At 32.5% G+C, this 18,563-nt stretch overlaps 1 protein-coding gene and 1 long non-coding RNA gene across 10 annotated transcripts in view; both read right to left on the bottom strand.

Moving 5' to 3' along the window:
• Positions 1 to 18,563, bottom strand: part of LOC148236158 (uncharacterized) — a 502,848-nt gene that overhangs the window by 173,219 nt on the left and 311,066 nt on the right. The gene's annotated exons all lie outside the window — the stretch shown is intronic.
• Positions 1 to 18,563, bottom strand: part of LOC148236180 (tripartite motif-containing protein 3-like) — a 61,106-nt gene that overhangs the window by 1,840 nt on the left and 40,703 nt on the right. For 4 of the 9 annotated variants that reach the window (XM_088185104.1, XM_088185108.1, XM_088185102.1 and 1 more), the window contains 9 exons: positions 6,303 to 6,415; positions 4,995 to 5,109; positions 4,776 to 4,920; positions 4,483 to 4,644; positions 3,888 to 4,115; positions 2,258 to 2,498; positions 1,675 to 2,124; positions 1,360 to 1,604; positions 1,139 to 1,283 (listed from right to left, as the gene is read on the bottom strand). In XM_088185104.1, the coding sequence (XP_088041230.1) occupies positions 1,139 to 1,283; positions 1,360 to 1,604; positions 1,675 to 2,124; positions 2,258 to 2,498; positions 3,888 to 4,115; positions 4,483 to 4,644; positions 4,776 to 4,920; positions 4,995 to 5,109; positions 6,303 to 6,415 (1,844 nt within the window). Of the gene's footprint in view, positions 1 to 1,138; positions 1,284 to 1,359; positions 1,605 to 1,674; positions 2,125 to 2,257; positions 2,499 to 3,887; positions 4,116 to 4,482; positions 4,645 to 4,775; positions 4,921 to 4,994; positions 5,110 to 6,302; positions 6,416 to 8,248; positions 8,284 to 18,563 lie in introns of those variants that run through there. The other 5 variants (XM_088185107.1, XM_088185109.1, XM_088185106.1 and 2 more) reach the window with 3 other exon arrangements.

Below are 18,563 nucleotides of genomic sequence, written 5' to 3'. Positions count from 1 at the left end.
CTTACTGTCTTAGTAAGCAAGAGTCAACCTTATTATACATTCTATAACAAAAGCCTTGTCGAATGAGAAAACAGCTTTTAAACCAATTAGGCTGTATTGTCAAACTTTGCCAAAGCACGATCATCCCAGGTGGCCCTCTGTAAACGAAACTATTGCGGTCACTTTGCGCTGGTCACAAAAACCACAAAAGCGTAGGTACGTGTCAAAGTGACTCTTTCTCTAGTTTCAGCTTTCTGGTTTCTCTAACCCTAGGTTTTTCTAAAGTATCAGGCCATATATTTTTATTATTACATTTATATGTTCTCTCACAGAAGCTTGGACGTATATATGTATGCTCAATTTTTTTCGAATGCCCCTCTCCTCTCTTTAATAAATTTTGATTATGTCTCCAAGTGACTCTATAAACGAAACCATTGTGGTCGCTTTCCGATGACGACAAAAATGACGACGATCGTTTTCACTGAGATGGCACGATTTTATTGCTTTTAACGTAGATTCTAAACAGAGACTGAACTTGGCCAGAAAAATGCATATCATTTAATGAAAAATACTATGAATCTTTATGAAATCGAAATATTAAAAAAAACGATCATTGACTGGCCAACATTTGCCCCCCTTAAAAAAGTTAAAACGACATTTTGAGCACGCGTGATTATTGACAGCTGTCTGATTTACAGTGCTGCCAACATATGAAACTCGAATCGGATCACCCTGCCAATTCTACACGATTATCTTACTTGACGATATTTCACTTTTCTAAAAAATATATTTAACTAGTACAATAAGATCTAACACAAGCAATAAAAAAATACGCAAGGGAGAGGTTGTAACATATAAATGAACGAACAATAATATTATAGTATTTGTATTTTAGGTGGTGGTCCCAACATCTGCAACGGTTACAGGATTTACCCTAAATAAATGATATATAAATAATATGTATGTAAGAAGCTTAATTTTTGTGATTAAATAAATTGGACCGTAGTGGATTAAATAAGAAAAAAGATTTTGTCCGGTTACTACTTCAAACTTGTAACTAATAGGATTCTTACTATAAAAATCTGATCATTCACAAACTTATAAAAAGCAGTACATTAATAGTGTTACATATAAATTGCCTTTACTTAAATCTGCATACCTTTAGGAATTGGACCGTATGTCCTTATAAGATCGCCTTTGGCACTGAAAACATGAATTGCCGTATCAGCAACGATCAACTCGCCACCACCAGGAGCTACGCACAATCCACCCACAAGTCCTAATTTGACTGTATTTCCACCAACCTGAAACACAATCATAAATGAAACTTTTATCTTTTACCTTTCACTATTGAATCAGTCTTAAGATTAAAATCATTACTTGAAATAGATATTTGCCATCCGAATCAAACACAAATACAGATCTTGCACCATTATCTGCCACCAAGATATGGCCATAGATTGGATCTACGGCGATCGCAATAGGCTCTACAAAACTATCATATCCCCAACTGAGCAGCGTATCACCATGTATGGACAATTCCGTCACTTTCTGTGTTCTCCAATTGACGACGACGATACCTCGATTTGTAACTGCTAATCCGGTACAACTTCTACCTGTTAAAACTATAAAAACAATAAAAAAAATTATACATTCTTCTAATGCAGTTTAAAACAATAATATTAAAAAGCTTACCTTCGTTTTCTATGTAATCTCTAGTAGTAAGATCCTCTTCTAATAACAACACTCTAGAATTACCAACATCTAATACATATAGTGTAGGATTGATAGAACAGAATGCGGCCGAAACGGGTTGCATGCATTGATCTCTCCCGGATCCTCGTTTGCCCCATTGCGACTCATCTAAAGACGCTTTATTGACTTCTACTTGTAACATTTTTCCTTTTATAGGCCGCCCAACAACGCTGATGTTCACTGCTATTGTGCCCACTCGGAAAGGTCTAAACTTAATCCTATAAGTCCCGTTATCTAAGTCGGTTATGTTGCAAGTCAACGAATCGATAGGATCGTTTTCATATTTGGCGGTTACTGTTACAGGATCTCCCCCGGACGTTCTAGGTTCGCCGTGATAATCCACGGTGTGAAGCAATACGTTTGCTTCCAATCCAGAGGTTATATTACCTTCTAAAATAAAATAAAATATGTAGTAAAAATTTATTGATTATTACATAAAGGAGAGCCGGAAATATATATTATTTTAAAATAGTAAAAATTGTTTTTAGCTAACTATATATGTATAAATATTAAATTAAATTACCAATTGACGCTTTGCAAAGCGGCGGATACGTTGTAGTCGTTCGCACTCTTCCCAAAGACGGTAATGAATCCATTAATTTATGCATGGCATCATTATGAGAAAATTCTAAAGCTAAAAATGCATTTTCTCTAGGTTCGGAAAGGTCGGCAGCTCCGGTGATACGTTCGCTGAGTGCCGCTATCCGAGACGACATGTCTCTAGCTTCTATTTGGTTTTGAAGACCGCAACATTCTTGTTCAACCTGAAAGAATATTATATAATTATGTAAAATGCATATATGTTTATATATGTATATATATCAACTTTCATTTATATGTACCAAAGATTAATATATAATGCAAATAAATCTGTGATTAGTTTGAGATACCTAATCTTGTTATGTTCATATAAATAGACTGGAAGGCAGTTTTTCGGAAATAGTAGACAAATAAAAATCTTATTCAACGACAAATTTATTTAAGTTACTATTATTTTTGTAGGCTTCAAATAGAAACAGCTTATTAAAATTACGTACTTTCATGCTTCCTCTTTGATAAATGCAAAATTTGTTTTAGGCAACGGAAGGGTGAAATATCGGTGGAAGTAATTATTGTTTTGTAGAACTGAACACATGGTATTCAATATATTACACTGAAGATGTATCGAATGTATGGTGAGAGAGTGTCGATGTTTTGAGCAATAGTTATATATGCGTAATTTAATTAAGATCGATTAAATGGCGCTATATTTATATTTATACAGACATACATAATTATTTTTTTCATTTAGATAGATATGGAATAAAAAGTAGCTAAATTTCTCAAAATGTGTGCAACACATTTGTGCGCTTGTCATTTCAAAGACGCGTTAAACTCCATATTTACCGCAAAATTTTTATTTAGTTTTTTAGCTAAAGATGTCACTAATATCATATTAACTTGAATAGAAAAAAAATTATCCTCTTCTCTATCTCTTTTATATGTCTAGGTAATAATATCATTTCGAGTACATTTTTAATTACTTATATTCCGTCACTATCTGTCGGCCTTCCTATGCACACTTATCAATCCCTAACTTATCTTAAAGCCGCTAATATTTGGCCCTGAAATGGTTTAAAACTGTTTAAATTAGGTTAGTGGCTCCCAAGTTTTTTTAAACACAAATTTATTTGTTATTTTATTAGTAAGCAATCCAATTTGACATCTACACATTTTACCGATTCGAATACAAAAAACAATCATTGCATTCCAAATTTGACCTATAAAACGTTCATGAATATTTAAAAAAAGTTTTTCCCCTATTTATGACAAATAATTGTCATAAATCAATATATTCAATATATTGTTAGAGAAAATTTTTTTAGAGACATTGTTCAAGTTAATCATAAAAAACTGAAATAAATGGATTAAGACAAGAACTGAACGAATCGAAATTATAAACCTTATTTAAAGGTTCAGAAATTTGGATCTGTTTACACTTATGTTTTATCTACATGCTAAAAGATGAAGAAAAAATGTATACATACTTCGTTGAACGCATATGCCAATAACCAGCGATTTCACCAAATCATGATGAAATAAATTTGTGTAAACCAATTGTTTCATGCAAAAGCTATTCTGAGTAGTTCATATTTTAATAATATATGACTTACTTTGGCCTTTTCAGCATCTATCAAAGACAGTTGCTCTTCCAATATGCGTCTCTTGTGGCAAGCGGCGGCTGATAATGCAGCCAGTAGCTCTTGATGTCTACGTTCAACCGCAGCCGTTAATTCTCTGACACAAACCGCTGCTGCTTCAGCTCCTGCTTCACGTGCATTCTCTAATCGTCGCAATTCAGTAACTACACCCTCTCGAGCGGCACCCAACTGCAATTTATTCTTTTTAAATACATATATGTGCAGAAATCAAAATGAAACAACTATACCCAATAAAGGTATATTTTATATATAAAAGTATATTTTGAAATATGAGGATTCTGCGCAAAAAATTCCACATTTTTTTTATGAAATAGTTTTAAGAGCAATGCTGACAAAAATTTCGAAACTTTATAATAATAATAAACTACGTGTGCTACAACTCTGTACTATGTCTAAGCCCTGTTTTTTCTAATATTAAATATGCGAGGCTATATTAATTATATAAGGTTATATCCGCATCATATGAGTGGTCAATTTAGTGTGATGATGTAATTAGTAGAGAAGTCAATTATTGTTTATTTTAAAAATATTTAATTTTAATACCAACCTTTGAAAGGCAGTCATTTGCTTTATAAAGAAGTATTTCCGACATTCTTTTAATGGCTATTGAAAATGGAATGATGGTGTGGTCGCAGGGTGCGTCACTGTGGGGACCGCTAGTGCACAATGCGCAAAATACACAATCGCACGTCTCACAGAATAGCAATTCCTGAAATTATTAAATTATCATTAACATAAGAATCACACTGACATTGTTTAATTATTTTAAATAAAAAACGAGCTACTATTGTTATATTTATCTATTACATAAGTAAGTTTATTAATTTTGTTAATTGATACCTGATTGGTATGCGTACTACACTTTGGAACGACTTCTCTCCGCTGACGGGACATTAAATCTAATAGTTGGTTGACGAGAAATGAGGGAGGGAGTGCAGCCACTCCCCCTCTTGGTATCGTTATCAGCTCCCTGCATATTGGACATCTGAAATTAAAAACAAAATACAATAAATATGATATTTTCATACAATTTAATACACCTAAAAAATATTCAATCACCTGAAACTTCCAACGTCTCTGGTATTAGCGGCAGCAATGCGTCCCAAACAATGTAAACAAACTGAATGAGAGCAAGGCAGAAGTTTAGGTGTATGCTCGCTCCCGTCATAAGTACCTGTAATGTATAATATTAATAGTAATAAGTATTCTTTGAAGCGTGCCGGTAAAAAAAAATGTTGTACCAAAAATGGATGTTGCCAATAAAGGAATTGAAACCTTTTTATTATTAAATTGAAAGTTTATTAGGCGTGTCACGTTTATTACTTTTGTGAAGGTTTTTCTACGCTTTTGTTTGAATTAGTATATCATAAAAATGAAATATTTTTATGATACATATACAAATTCAAACATTTTTTATAAACAAGTATTGCAAGCAAGTCTTAGTAGGAATTATCCTCATAGAAATCTCACCGTGTGCTATTTGAGTAAAACGCAGAGTCGCAAAATCCTGGTATTTTAAAAGGAGTCAGTCATACATCAATATAAAAGTCCAGTAAGAAAACGGACAGTATAATTATACGCCTAAATGCTCGTAATAGGCTGTTTTATCTAAAAGTGGGCCACCACAAAATCCCTCTTGACTGTTTAAATATATAAAAACGGATTCCCAGCACCTAAATCTACAATTTCCGTTCGGGACTAGCTCTTGACAACTCGGATACATTGGATTCGAACGTACTCGAAACCAAGAAGAGTTACGCCGAGTGTCAATACGAAGAAAATTGATAAATCAGCCGCTTCCCTCTTCACGCCAACCTTGATCTAGCCACAGCATCCAAAATCTAGAGTTCAATTCCTTTATGAAGCGATTGGATCTTTAGGAAGCAGATAAGATGTGACTCAAATTGTTGCACAAATATGAATTTAAATAACTTTTTCTTATATCAAAATAAACACCCCTGACACACACATAAGAAAATAAAATATATGAGATCTAATGTAAAATATATATATGATATATAATCACTAAGTATGGATATAAATTCTATTTATAATCAAAATCCGCATAAAATTAAACGTCCAAAAATAAAACTTCAGCGTTAACACCTATGACCTTAAGTTTACATCATTTATTAACATTTTCCTCATGTATTCCGACTTTTTGCGAGCTATTATACCAGGAAAAGTTACACTGTGACGTCGAGATGTTAAAAATTATCTTGTAACGAATTTATAGTGCGTTTTAATAACGGAACAAAGGTTTGGTATATTAAAAATACATAGCTCGAACGTAAGCATAAAATCTTCCATAATAAAATGTACACACAACTCCACGTATGGTTTGTTATTAAACAAATTCATACTCACAAAGGCAGGTGCCGCACGTGAGGAAACTTTCGCTAAAGTCTTCATAATTAATGGAAACCGTCTCCACCAGCGTCGAACTGGTGTGAGCCATCACACTCCCGCTCAGCCTCGTCCTGTAACAAAATAAGGCTGTATTTAGTAGGGAATTTATAATTCATGGTTTCTGGGTGTAACATAAAACTGTGAACTCTCAAGTAAAATTAATTCCATAAAACGCTTTCGAAGTCAAGACTTTTCTGGATCTCTATACATTAAATGTGATTAGTCTTTAGCTGGCCGATCGTTGAAAATAGTCGTGCGCGTATTGCGTATTAACTGAGGGAACATATGCAGGTAAAAGATTAACTAAAAAATAAATATAAAATAGCTATTTTTTCGCGTGAAATCTAATGATATTGATGTTATATTCAAAATAAATAATAAATTAAGATGATCTTTAGTTATTTAAATATGTTATCTCTCTAAATATTGTCAATTTTTTAATTACAATTAATTATTGTAATGGACAAAATTTACTTCATAATTTATAATACTTAACAAACTTTGATTAATTGCGAAAGTTTAAGTCACGAACATTAAGCTGTAGAAAGCTCCTACGTATTATGTAAGTATGTAAGGTATGTACTTGCATATATTATAAAATTGTAGTACAATACTAGTACTTTTAAATTACAATAATAATTTATCAGTAAGAACATAGCTTTTTATATATGTATATATGTATATAAATATCTAAATAGATTCCTATACCTTAATCAAATTCTTTACCCACTAATATCAAAGCTATAATAATTTATAATAACGAATAGCATTTAATATATATTATAATAAAGTTATTTAATATTTTTTAATTAAAATAATATAATATTTATAAAACTCTAGATCATAGTCTAATCGCTCACGCTTGAGGACGCACGCTAAGTTACAGCGTTCATCACCATAAACATATTCAGGGGCGTACAAGCTGTGTTTCAATTAAAGAAGTTCAAAAAAATTCATAAAAAACGACAATTTTAATATTTTTTAAATAGAATACTACATTTATATAAAATATATGTGTTAATTAGGATTATATTACGGCCGATAGAGCTTTAATTTCAAGGGATTAGCGTCCGAAATGATATCACAATAGTTGCACAATTTCTATCAACAAAAGTCGTACATTAAATAAAAAACCCTGACACAAAGGATGAGACAAAATTTGTATATGAGTTGTTTAAATGACATTTTGACTGATTAAGTTAAATATGAAGTAATATATAAAAACTGCTATTCTTAGCATAGCATTTGCTAATTATATTACTGCTTTTACAAAATATAAAATAAGTTTAATGAGGTGCCAAATAAGACAAGTATTTGAACTGATGGTAGTAAAACAAGACATTTTAAAATTCCAATGTAAATTATTTTAGTAAAAAATAAAATTATTTATAATTAAGATTCTACAATTAACAAAAAAACGATCTTTGTTTAAAGAAATGGTTTTCAATTTTAATTAAGCTAGTTAGTCACTTTTTTTATTTTAACGAGTCATATGTTACATATCACTTTTAATTACTATATTGTCGGTTATGAATTTGGCATACATTGTTTATTGTCGGTTAGGTTAGTTATTCATATTTTTCAGCAAGCTATGCTAATACTATGCTAATATAAATATAAAAACGTACTATTTCAAGTTATCATAAATCGACACAAAAAATATACAATACGACATATATATACTCTTTCAGTATGCATGTTTTATATTATACCAAACGTGCATCAATCACCAAAGAAGATTTTTAGAAAACAACACAGTTCGATAAACGTTTTTTTAACGTTCGACCCTTTATTATAGTGCACACTTAAGATGTTCGATAATACTTTCTGTGTGGTCTAATAAATACCTATCATTTATAATTTATTGCTAGAAATTTTTAACATACAAAACAAACAAAACTCACCATTCTTCAATGGACGACATATCTAGAGTTTCTCCAAGAGACATATTACAATATAATACTACTTTTTAATTAATTGATCTCGCTTTTGAATAATTATTATTAATTAGTATACACAACACTCTATCACACTCATAATTAATGGAAAAGTGTTCACATAATGATTGCATCAAACAATTAAACGACTTCCGCGGAGACTACCATAGGAAGCTTCCCACGCGACTGCCGGCACAAGACTGCCTCGCTTGAGCTGGCAAGAGCGTTTTTAAGAGCTACAGGGTGGCCGCAAAATGGTTTTTTCCATGAACTTTTGGCCAAAAACGACACCGTCGTGATGCCGCAACTACCGTATCTATCAAATATGGTTTTCTGTGACTTTTTTCTGTTTCTGTTCTACGACATTAAAAATGGTTTGCGATTATAAATGAGATAAAGGCAAAATCCATACCGAATAGTACAATCCACAAATATAAGTGTATTTTATTAGATGGCGACTACTTTAAAGTGAATGAACACTTTATAGCAGGGCTGTGGAGTCGTTAAAAAAAACACGACTCCGACTCCGACTCCGATTCCGATATTTACCAACAACACGACTCCACTCCGACTCCGACTTCGACTCCGACTCAAAAAAGTTTAATTTTATCAGGTATTTTTGGTGTTTTTCTATACGTTTAATATTCATACGCTATACACATTCATTATTACGCAATTAAAAATTCATAAATTTCATAATTTAAAAAAATGCTCGGAGTCGCTCATTTTTCACGACTCCGACTCCGACTCCAACTCCGGCCAAAACACCACGACTCCACGACTCCGACTCCAACTCCGACTCCGACTCCGACTCCACAGCCCTGCTTTATAGCCAATATATATTTGCCGAAAGTAAATTTTAATCGAGAGTTAGTAATGAAAATGTTGAGTCATAAAAATCAATGGTAAAATACTGCTTTTATTAATGTAGGTCAATGTTTCAAGAGTCTGGTCTCACAAGGATCAGAACGACAATGAATATGAATATGAATATGAAGACACCTCACAAGGCTGAAGCTTTTGTATGCAAATAGTAATAAAATATGTACTTTTGAGATGTATATTATGAGGCGAAAGATTTATCGTTTCGGTTACATTACTCTGGTGCAGCAGACGATCATTTTTCCCTATCAGTGACATGTCACGCCGTGTCCAAAGAACAATTAGCGTGTTAACAACGTTTGTTTAGGACCGGTTCCTGGCATTGTCTACATTTGTATGACCGAGGCAGGTATGACACGCTCCTGGCCCGACCGAGACATTGGTTCAACATACATCAAAACTGCGGTTTCACAACGAGCCTTTGAAAATAATATAAATGCATTACAATGAGGCAGATTGAATAATAAAATAAAAACAGCCTATCTTGTTCTTTCAGTTGAGAGAAGTCAGAAGTCAGTTGAAAAACAAAATGTTTAAAAAAAAATTTACAATCAACTTACAATATAACAGAAAACTCAATACTATTCAATTTAAAATACTGCCATAAAATTAACCATGAGAGAAGCATTCATATTTCACGTCAATGTCAAAGTTAGACGATTCGGATATTGATGTAGCTAAAAAAGAGCAAATCGCTAGCAATCATTGACATTTTGTGAATAAACGTTTATATGCAGAGCCAATGAGAGTGATCCCTGGCCCTGGGAAAAGAATGATTCCGGGCCTCATGACAAAAATTGCATTTATATATATTTTAACATCGTAATATAATTTCTTGAATAAATAATAATAGGTATAAGTTAAACTTTTCTATGCTACAAATAAATATAAAAATTAGCCACTGTTGCGACATATTTTCTGAAATCATATTTTATGCGAAATTAGCCATTAAAACTTATTAAAAATATCTACTCATAGTATTTATCTGATAATTAGTAGTGTTTTTTTTTGCTGCTCAGTGTTGCCATATAGTGATTTTCCAGTCCAGGTCAAAAGTAATAAAATCGTGCCATTTCAGTGGAAACGCTCGATTATCAACCTATCTTTTATAACAATATTACGTGTAAGAATCAAATAAAGCACATCTAAACCGAATTTTGCCCAATAGAAGAGCGCAAAAAACAATTATCACTTCTCAGAAGTCAAAAATCCACGTCAAAAGCAATAAAATTGTGTCGTCGCCGTCGCGGTGGGAACGCTCGTTAACGAGCGTTCCCACCGCGACGGCGCCGACACAATTTTATTGCTTTTGACGTGAATTTTTGCCTTCTGAGAAGTGATAATTGTTTTTGCGCTCTTCTATTGACCAAAATTCGGTTTAAATATATTTTGATCAGGCCTCTTATATTAGTGTAATATCGAAATGCAGACAAACAATGGAGCGATATGTGAGACGCGATATTTGTCGTTGAGTTGGCTTAATTTGTATTTTGAACTTGACCTAATAAAAGTTTTAAAACTATAGTTAGTTTTGGTACTTTCATTAGGTTAGGTTTGGGTTTGAACAGTAATTGAACGTTTCGCGACTGTCAAACTGAGCTTCATAGACATGTTAGAGTAGCATATTAGGGCCTATCAGTTAAATTATATTTTTGCTAGTAGAAATATATATATCTACTGGTGAAAGTGTATTTGGACTTTACTAATGATAATATAACTTTATCAAAAAATACACAAATAATGATATGTATGTAAATATAAATAATACAATATAACCACATATAGAAAAGTTGAAATCATATAATTGTAAAAACACCTAGCTGATAATTTATTTCACTGGCAAAAATATATATCCACTGGTGAAAATGTATTCCGATATGATTTTACTGAAATGGCATATTTTAAAAAATATTTTCGGGATAGATTCGAAACTTTTTTCTATAATTTTTTTAGGGTATGTATTATTTCTTTATTTTGCTGCATTAAATCCAGTTGTCAAATTCGATCAGAATTTTCAGATCGAATACCTAAATTTACTGCTACTAAATTACATTCGTCGAATATTTCCTCTCATGTCTAATCTTTTTTAAAGTCAACAATAATTTGCAAACAAATTTTAACACAATAATGTTTATTGTGAAAGTACTACTTAGAAAGTGAATGCTTTTGAAGGCAATGCTCCGCTCCTTTTATTTATTGCATATGTATAAAAAGGGCTAAAGGAACATATACATGAAATACATCAGTATATAGGTACATCTCAAAAGATTCATTATTTGAGGTCAGTTTTTACTTTTTTATACATACATACATATGCTTTTTTCCAGTCAGGCCCCTCACTGATAACGGACTCCCGGAATTTGTCTCCTCTCCTCCCCCCACTTGGCAGGCCTGTTTATATGTGCCATAATATTAAATAAAAAAATTGCGTTGACTTAAAAATACGCAGCAAAACGTTCTGTAAAAAATCACATCTCTAGCGTTTCATACGCAACTCTTGAATAAAACCGACAAACCTTGAGAATTATAGTATAAATTAAGTCAGACAAACTTCAAACGATTATGATACATGTCTAGGATCTTAATGCGTATAGGATTAAGTAAATGTTTATCGAACGTGATTTAACAAAACATATATACCCATGAGCGTTTATGTAATTATACGGCCAACGTATCGGATTCCGTGTGTGTAAATTAGATTTAAAATAACATTTTTGTTTATGTTTTATGTTGACACTTCTATATATAGGCGTTGGCAATTGCGTAAATCTAACTGTGAAGAAAAAAAACGATACAGTAAAGCGCACACAACCGGTTTAACGAAAGTAACTCTGGCGCCTATGTACACCTTCGTGTTGGTATTATAAATTATTGGATATTTTCTGTTGCTGTTATCAAAGAAACATTCTAAAACTACTTTACTTAATGAACATCACATGATAATAATAAATATGAAAATCTATGTACGTACTATGGATAATTTACAGTTCATATGATATTATTTATTGTATTGTAGTACATATTTTCATCACCTTACTGATCTAATTTAATTTACCCACATTGATAACATACTCGATAAATAAAAAGTGTACAGTCAAACATGATTTCGAATCCAAAATTATTTATTTATAATTTATTTGACCTTTGTCAAATCATTTGATGACTCAAATCAGTTTTTGTCATTTACAATATTTGAGTCAAATCAAGATCAGGATACTCCTAGCAGAATTTAAAATGATTAAAATGTAGTATTTTCCACGAAAATTTATATTTTAAATCCAGACGTTTTCTCCCATAGTTTCGCGTTTTAAAATATTATCAATATTATTTTTTTGCAACTGATATAATCAGTTTAAAAAATAGTACGTATTAAATGTATTTAAAGCATTTAAAAAATTTAGGCTCTTGATTGTAAATTTTTGGTTTAAAAATACTACATAATTAAAAAAAAGCTAATAATATTGTAGAGATCAATAATGAACTCTAATTGACTTAAAATGTGTTTGTTTATACTAATAATACATTGCATATTAAATAAGTTTCTCAGACTCTCCAGAACTAACTTCGCAATGACGATATTTTGTTTTTATCAGCGCCTTTAGAAAGTGACATTCGCTTGATGGGCATTGTCCAAGGTCGTATACTGCAACGGGAATCTTGTGGATCCGGTGATTTATTATATCAGTGACCGTTTCGCAACAAAGAAATATTCTCTCAATGATGGAGAACATTTACAGTAAGAACAAAACTCGTGTTATTTATGTGATTTTCTGGCCGTGACGAGGGCTTTTGTGTATGATCCCATCCTTTACGCTATTGTCTTATTTCTTTGTTAATAAATGAGCATTAGGGTGATATAATAGTCTCCAAGAATGAAGATTTTATAAGCGAGAGATTCGTTTATTATTAAATCGTTAGCAAAATATATTTGTAAAACCTTTGAAAAACAGTTTCTAACGCTACACAAAGCATCATTTACATAACCTAATATACGTCGTTTTGTATAATACTTTTACAGGGTGTATAGGAAGCGATGTGTCGTGGATCACGACAGGACACGGGCCGATACGTGACCAGCATCCCAAGAACCGGCCGTATTTAGTACAACATCTCGCCGTGTTCTTGGCAAAGCCAAAAGGTGTATCATGCTATTTCGAATCAAAACCTGTCAAGACGAAGAACAGACATAACAGGCCAATTCGTTTCGTAACACCGCAGACACACCAGAATTAGTTTTAAAATCGCACAAAAAATAACTTATTCTGGCTTGGTTGACTCGACGCTGATGGCAAAACAGATTGATCCGTCACGATCGATGAAGAGATTGATAAATTGCTATTTTGACAAAGATCAAAAGTACGTTCTTTGATAAAAAAATCAGGGAAATGTACTTTTACAATCGCCGTTATGTTCAATTATAGATTAACGCCATTGAATCGATTTTCTGGCACGGAAATGCACTTTTGTATAATCAAAAAAGTTGAATCATTGATTTCGATCATTGGGAAAAATAATATACAATAACAGACAACAACCCATTGTAGAATCATGCTACTAAAACTTAACACCGTGATAATTGAACGAAATATTTTTTAAGAACCGTGAAATATCTTATGTTACTACAACATAAACAATATAATGACTAGTGATATGCGAGAAGAAAAACTTCTGTCTTTTTTAGTTGTTGAGAAATCTTTATTTTTTCACTATTAAATAAATGGTTATATTCAAACAATGTTTGAAAATAATATCATGATTTAACAGGTTTTCCAAATGCGTCATTAAAGCCATTTTACAAAAAAAATTATTCAACATTTTATATACAATACGATAGTAAATTAATTAAAAATGATTAAATATGTTATTTTTTATCTCTCAAAATTAATTTGTAGAAATATTATACTTGAATAAGTCATTTTACATATAATATAAATTGCCATTAAGTAACCCCTCTGCTAACTGTTTATAAGGATTTATCATATCAGGCCCCTTTTGATATTTTTTGTTTTAAAAAACACAACATTATTATATTACAATCATGTATCATATTTCCGGGGATGGAAATTAATAGTGCGAGTAATCCCCCTCGAGATTTTTTCTCGCACTGCAACACCGGAAGTGGGACGATGCGCGCGTTTCGAAATCAAATTCAAAATTCGACTCGCGTTTTAAATAACTCATCGGCTAAAATAATAATTAATATTTCATCTCGGATTTCCCACGTCGCTGGTTCCGAACAAAACAATAATGAAAGAGCAATTTTTATTAACGGTTTCGCCACGAGTATATACCTCGGAGCTAACTATAAATTTTGGTAAATTATGGACCCGCGGAAGAGGCACGAACTTGACCCCATAACTTAATAAATCAAAAGGTACGACACGTTCAACGTTTTCTCCTTTTAATAATAATTCAATTTAATTGATTAATCTGTTTGATGGTTATTTTTTGATTGAGTTAAAACTATCTAATACTAATATTCATAATTAAAAAATCTTTCTATTTACCAATTATAGTAGATATTGCTATTTTTAATATTGCTTCTCTAATACATATTAAGATAAAATAGGTATTTTATAATAAAATATACTGCGATTAATATACTCATATAAATAAATATCGCAATTGTTTTTAAAGCTAGTATACATTACAACAAAATATAAAATAACAATCCACTGTAATCCATTCCCTAATAGGTATAAAGAAAGTAGCTTAACTCATTTGACCTGTGAAGAAACCCTAATAGCAACTTTTATATTCTTTATATGTTAGATTTTGAATAATGAGCAAATGATGTATTATATTAGGAACACAAATATAGCATATTTTAAAATCACAAGGCAAGAACATATTAATCGACATTTTTGTAGAAAAAATACTGCATTATATTATGGTAGTTTGATATCCTACGCCAATAACATTACTCCCTTACAGTGAACTTCATTTTATTCTCGGCTACTACTTTCAAGCAATATGGACAACGTCCGGCCCGCAGGCCGTATACGGCCCGCGAGCTCATTTGGGTAGGTCCGCAGCAGATATGACTCAAAATTCAATAAATCTACCAATTTCTAATATTATTTTTTTGTATGTTAAAAAATGAAATTTAATTATTGAATGACGTATTTTTTTAATATCCTCGACTATCAACACTTTTGATGTTCATGCATAAACAGAAGCTCATGCATTGGTGCGTTTTTTTTCTAGATAAAACTGTTTCAACGTGAAATCGAAAAAATGTACATCAAAGATAAAAATAAATATAATAATAACACATCCATGTTTTTTATAACATTTCAATCATCATTCATACTATACAACTTTGTTATAAATTATAAAAAATGAGGTCAATTATTTGTGTAAATGTTTACTCAATTTATTATTGCACCAAAGATTCCTGATCTTAAAACTTATAAAATATGAATTATAAGCAATTTTTGTTTATATTTGTGCTCATGTTATTACAGCAACGAACGATAACCTTTATAATACCAGAATCAATTTTGTACAACTGATTACCGCTTGAGGTTATTGCGCCGATATTTATATTTTTTGCATTCGAAGAATGTTTTATCAAGGCTAAACAACCAGGAAAAAATAACGATATCGTTCAGTAGCGAATGTGTGCCGAAAAATTCGGTTAATTTTTACTGCGTATAACTGCGAGCCTCAGGCAGCGGCGGCGAACCTTTTTTTACAGTTAATTCGATACGCAAATCGAAGAGTAATTTTTGTAATTGCTATTATATCGACGCACTTTCGACTACATTCATTATCAAATTACAGCTCTGTGCGACCCAGATAGGCAATAAAGCCTACTTATTGGTTTTAAATGAATTGTGAAAATATGTTTCACACCAGGTCATACGTATTGAACTAGACATTGAAAACGTTGTGATCCAGCAGAGATGGCAGCACTAGGCGCACACTTTTTAGAGGTTATGAGAAATAACATTAGTATCTCAAGTCTTAATTTTTTATATATTTTTTCGGAATGGAAAGCAACAGATTACTGTGCAGAGAATAAAAACTTTAAAAACTTTATAAAAAAGAGGGCAGATAATTAAAAACATTAGAGGGATAGCACCAAAGATGATTCTCGCAGTACAAGCATTGTACATGTGACAAATAAATATCAATTTGATTCATGATATTGTCATGGAAAATATGAACGTCATTTAGGGGGGTGGGGCAGGTAGAGGCATTTGCCCCACCCCCTTGAATTTGGCCAGAAAATTGCATGTCATTTAATGAAATACTATGATTCTTAATAAAATCGAAATATTAAAAAAAAACGATTAGCAAACTTTTGCCCCCCCCCCCCCCCGGAGAAAGCTAAAATAATCTGATTCTAAACTAAAAATTCTCAGGTTATTCCTTGAAAAAATCTAAAAAGCAGTCTCGAATCTATCTCGAATATATTTTTTAAAATACGTCGTTTCAATTAATTTATATCGGAATACATTATCACTGGTAGATATATATTTTTACTAGTGATAATATAATTTATCTGGTAGATTCTAATAAAATTATATGATTTCAATTTTTCCATACGTAGTAATATGATATGATATGATATGATATGATACGGCCGACACGAAGTTCGTCCATGCCTCGTAGCAGCTTCGGTTCAATAACATAGATTGGACCATAGTGTCTACTGTGGCAGACCTTCCTATGATCCTTTCTAGCGCCATCCTGTCCGCTGCCCCCGCCGAGCATCCGAAGAGTGTGTGCTCAGCGTCGTCGTCTTCTCCGGCGTTGCAATGGAGGCACTCGGCACTCGCCGCTTTGCCGATCCTCTTCAAATAAATACCGAAGCATCCATGTCCGGTCATTCCCTGTGTGAGGTGGTACGAAAGCTCACCGTGCTTCCTGCCGACCCAGGCCGACAGATCGCCGATGAGTCTGTGCGTCCACCGGCCCTTGGTGGACGCGTCCCATCTCCTCTGCCATTCCGTCACGGTCGCAGCTCTGGCAGCCACCTTCTCGCAGCCGTTGTAGATCGCCTGTCTCTCCAAGGCGAGGAGATTCAGCGGCGGCGTGCCGCATAGAGCGAGAACGCGGAGGCTACACGCAGCAGGCTTCTTCTCTGTACCCTCGCGAGGCTGAGTCTTTGTAGTTGTAGACCGCGGTCAGTAGCTGTGGGTCCATTGTAGTGATCCGTATTACGACCGCGTTCGGTACGCAGTCTGGACCCGGCGCCTTCCTAACGCTGATCCTTTCTGCTGCGGCGGCTACCTCTTCTTCGGTGAACGGTGTATGAGTGTTCAATTCGTCGACCGAGTCGATCTCGCAGCTGGACCATGTCTCTTCTGGATGTTGGGGAAAGAGTCCGTCGACGATTCGCTCCATGTTGTCCTCGTCTTCCAAATACGGGTCGACGGTGGCTTTTCGGAGTTTTCCCCTCACCAACCTGTACGGTGTGCCCCACGGGTCCTCCTTCAGCGTGGCGCACAGCTCGTATATATATATATATATATATATATATATATATATATATATATATATATATATATATATATATATATATATATATATATATATATCATATCATATCATATCATATCATATCATATCATATCATATCATATCATATCATATCATATCATATCATATCATATCATATCATATCATATCATATCATATCATATCATATCATATCATATCATATCATATCATATCATATCATATCATATCATATCATATCATATCATATCATATCATATCATATCATATCATATCATATCATATCATATCATATCATATCATATCATATCATATCATATCATATCATATCATATCATATCATATCATATCATATCATATCATATCATATCATATCATATCATATCATATCATATCCATATCATATCATATCATATCATATCATATCATATCATATATATATATATATATATATATATATATATATATATATATATATATATATATATATACGTATTTTTATCATTATTTATTTACGTCCGACATATAAATGTATTTTTCGGTGCAGTTATATTTGCACTAGTGAAGTCCAAATACATTTTCACCAGTAGATATATATGTATACTAGCGAAAATATTATTTAACTGATAAGCGGTATTTAAATTATATGCTGCTCTAAAATGTCTATAAAACCTAATTTGACAGTTGCGAAACGTACATTTTCTATTCAAACCCAAACCTAACATACGCGAATTGATCAAACCCAACTTGACCTAATGAATGTAAGTCCTTAAGGTGTATTAACCGAATTTTGGTCAATAGGAGCAAAAACAATTATATTTTCTCAGAAGTCAAAAATTCACGGCAAAAGCAATAAAATCATGTCGGCGCCGACACGATTTTTATGCTTTTGGCTTTGATTTTTGACTTCTGAGAAGGGATAATTGTTTTT

Source organism: Plectrocnemia conspersa, unplaced genomic scaffold (assembly GCF_051122295.1).
Source record: "Plectrocnemia conspersa isolate PC_06_02 unplaced genomic scaffold, ASM5112229v1 ptg000004l, whole genome shotgun sequence".
Lineage (NCBI taxonomy): Eukaryota > Metazoa > Arthropoda > Insecta > Trichoptera > Polycentropodidae > Plectrocnemia > Plectrocnemia conspersa.
This window is presented reverse-complemented; position numbering and strand designations above follow the sequence as displayed.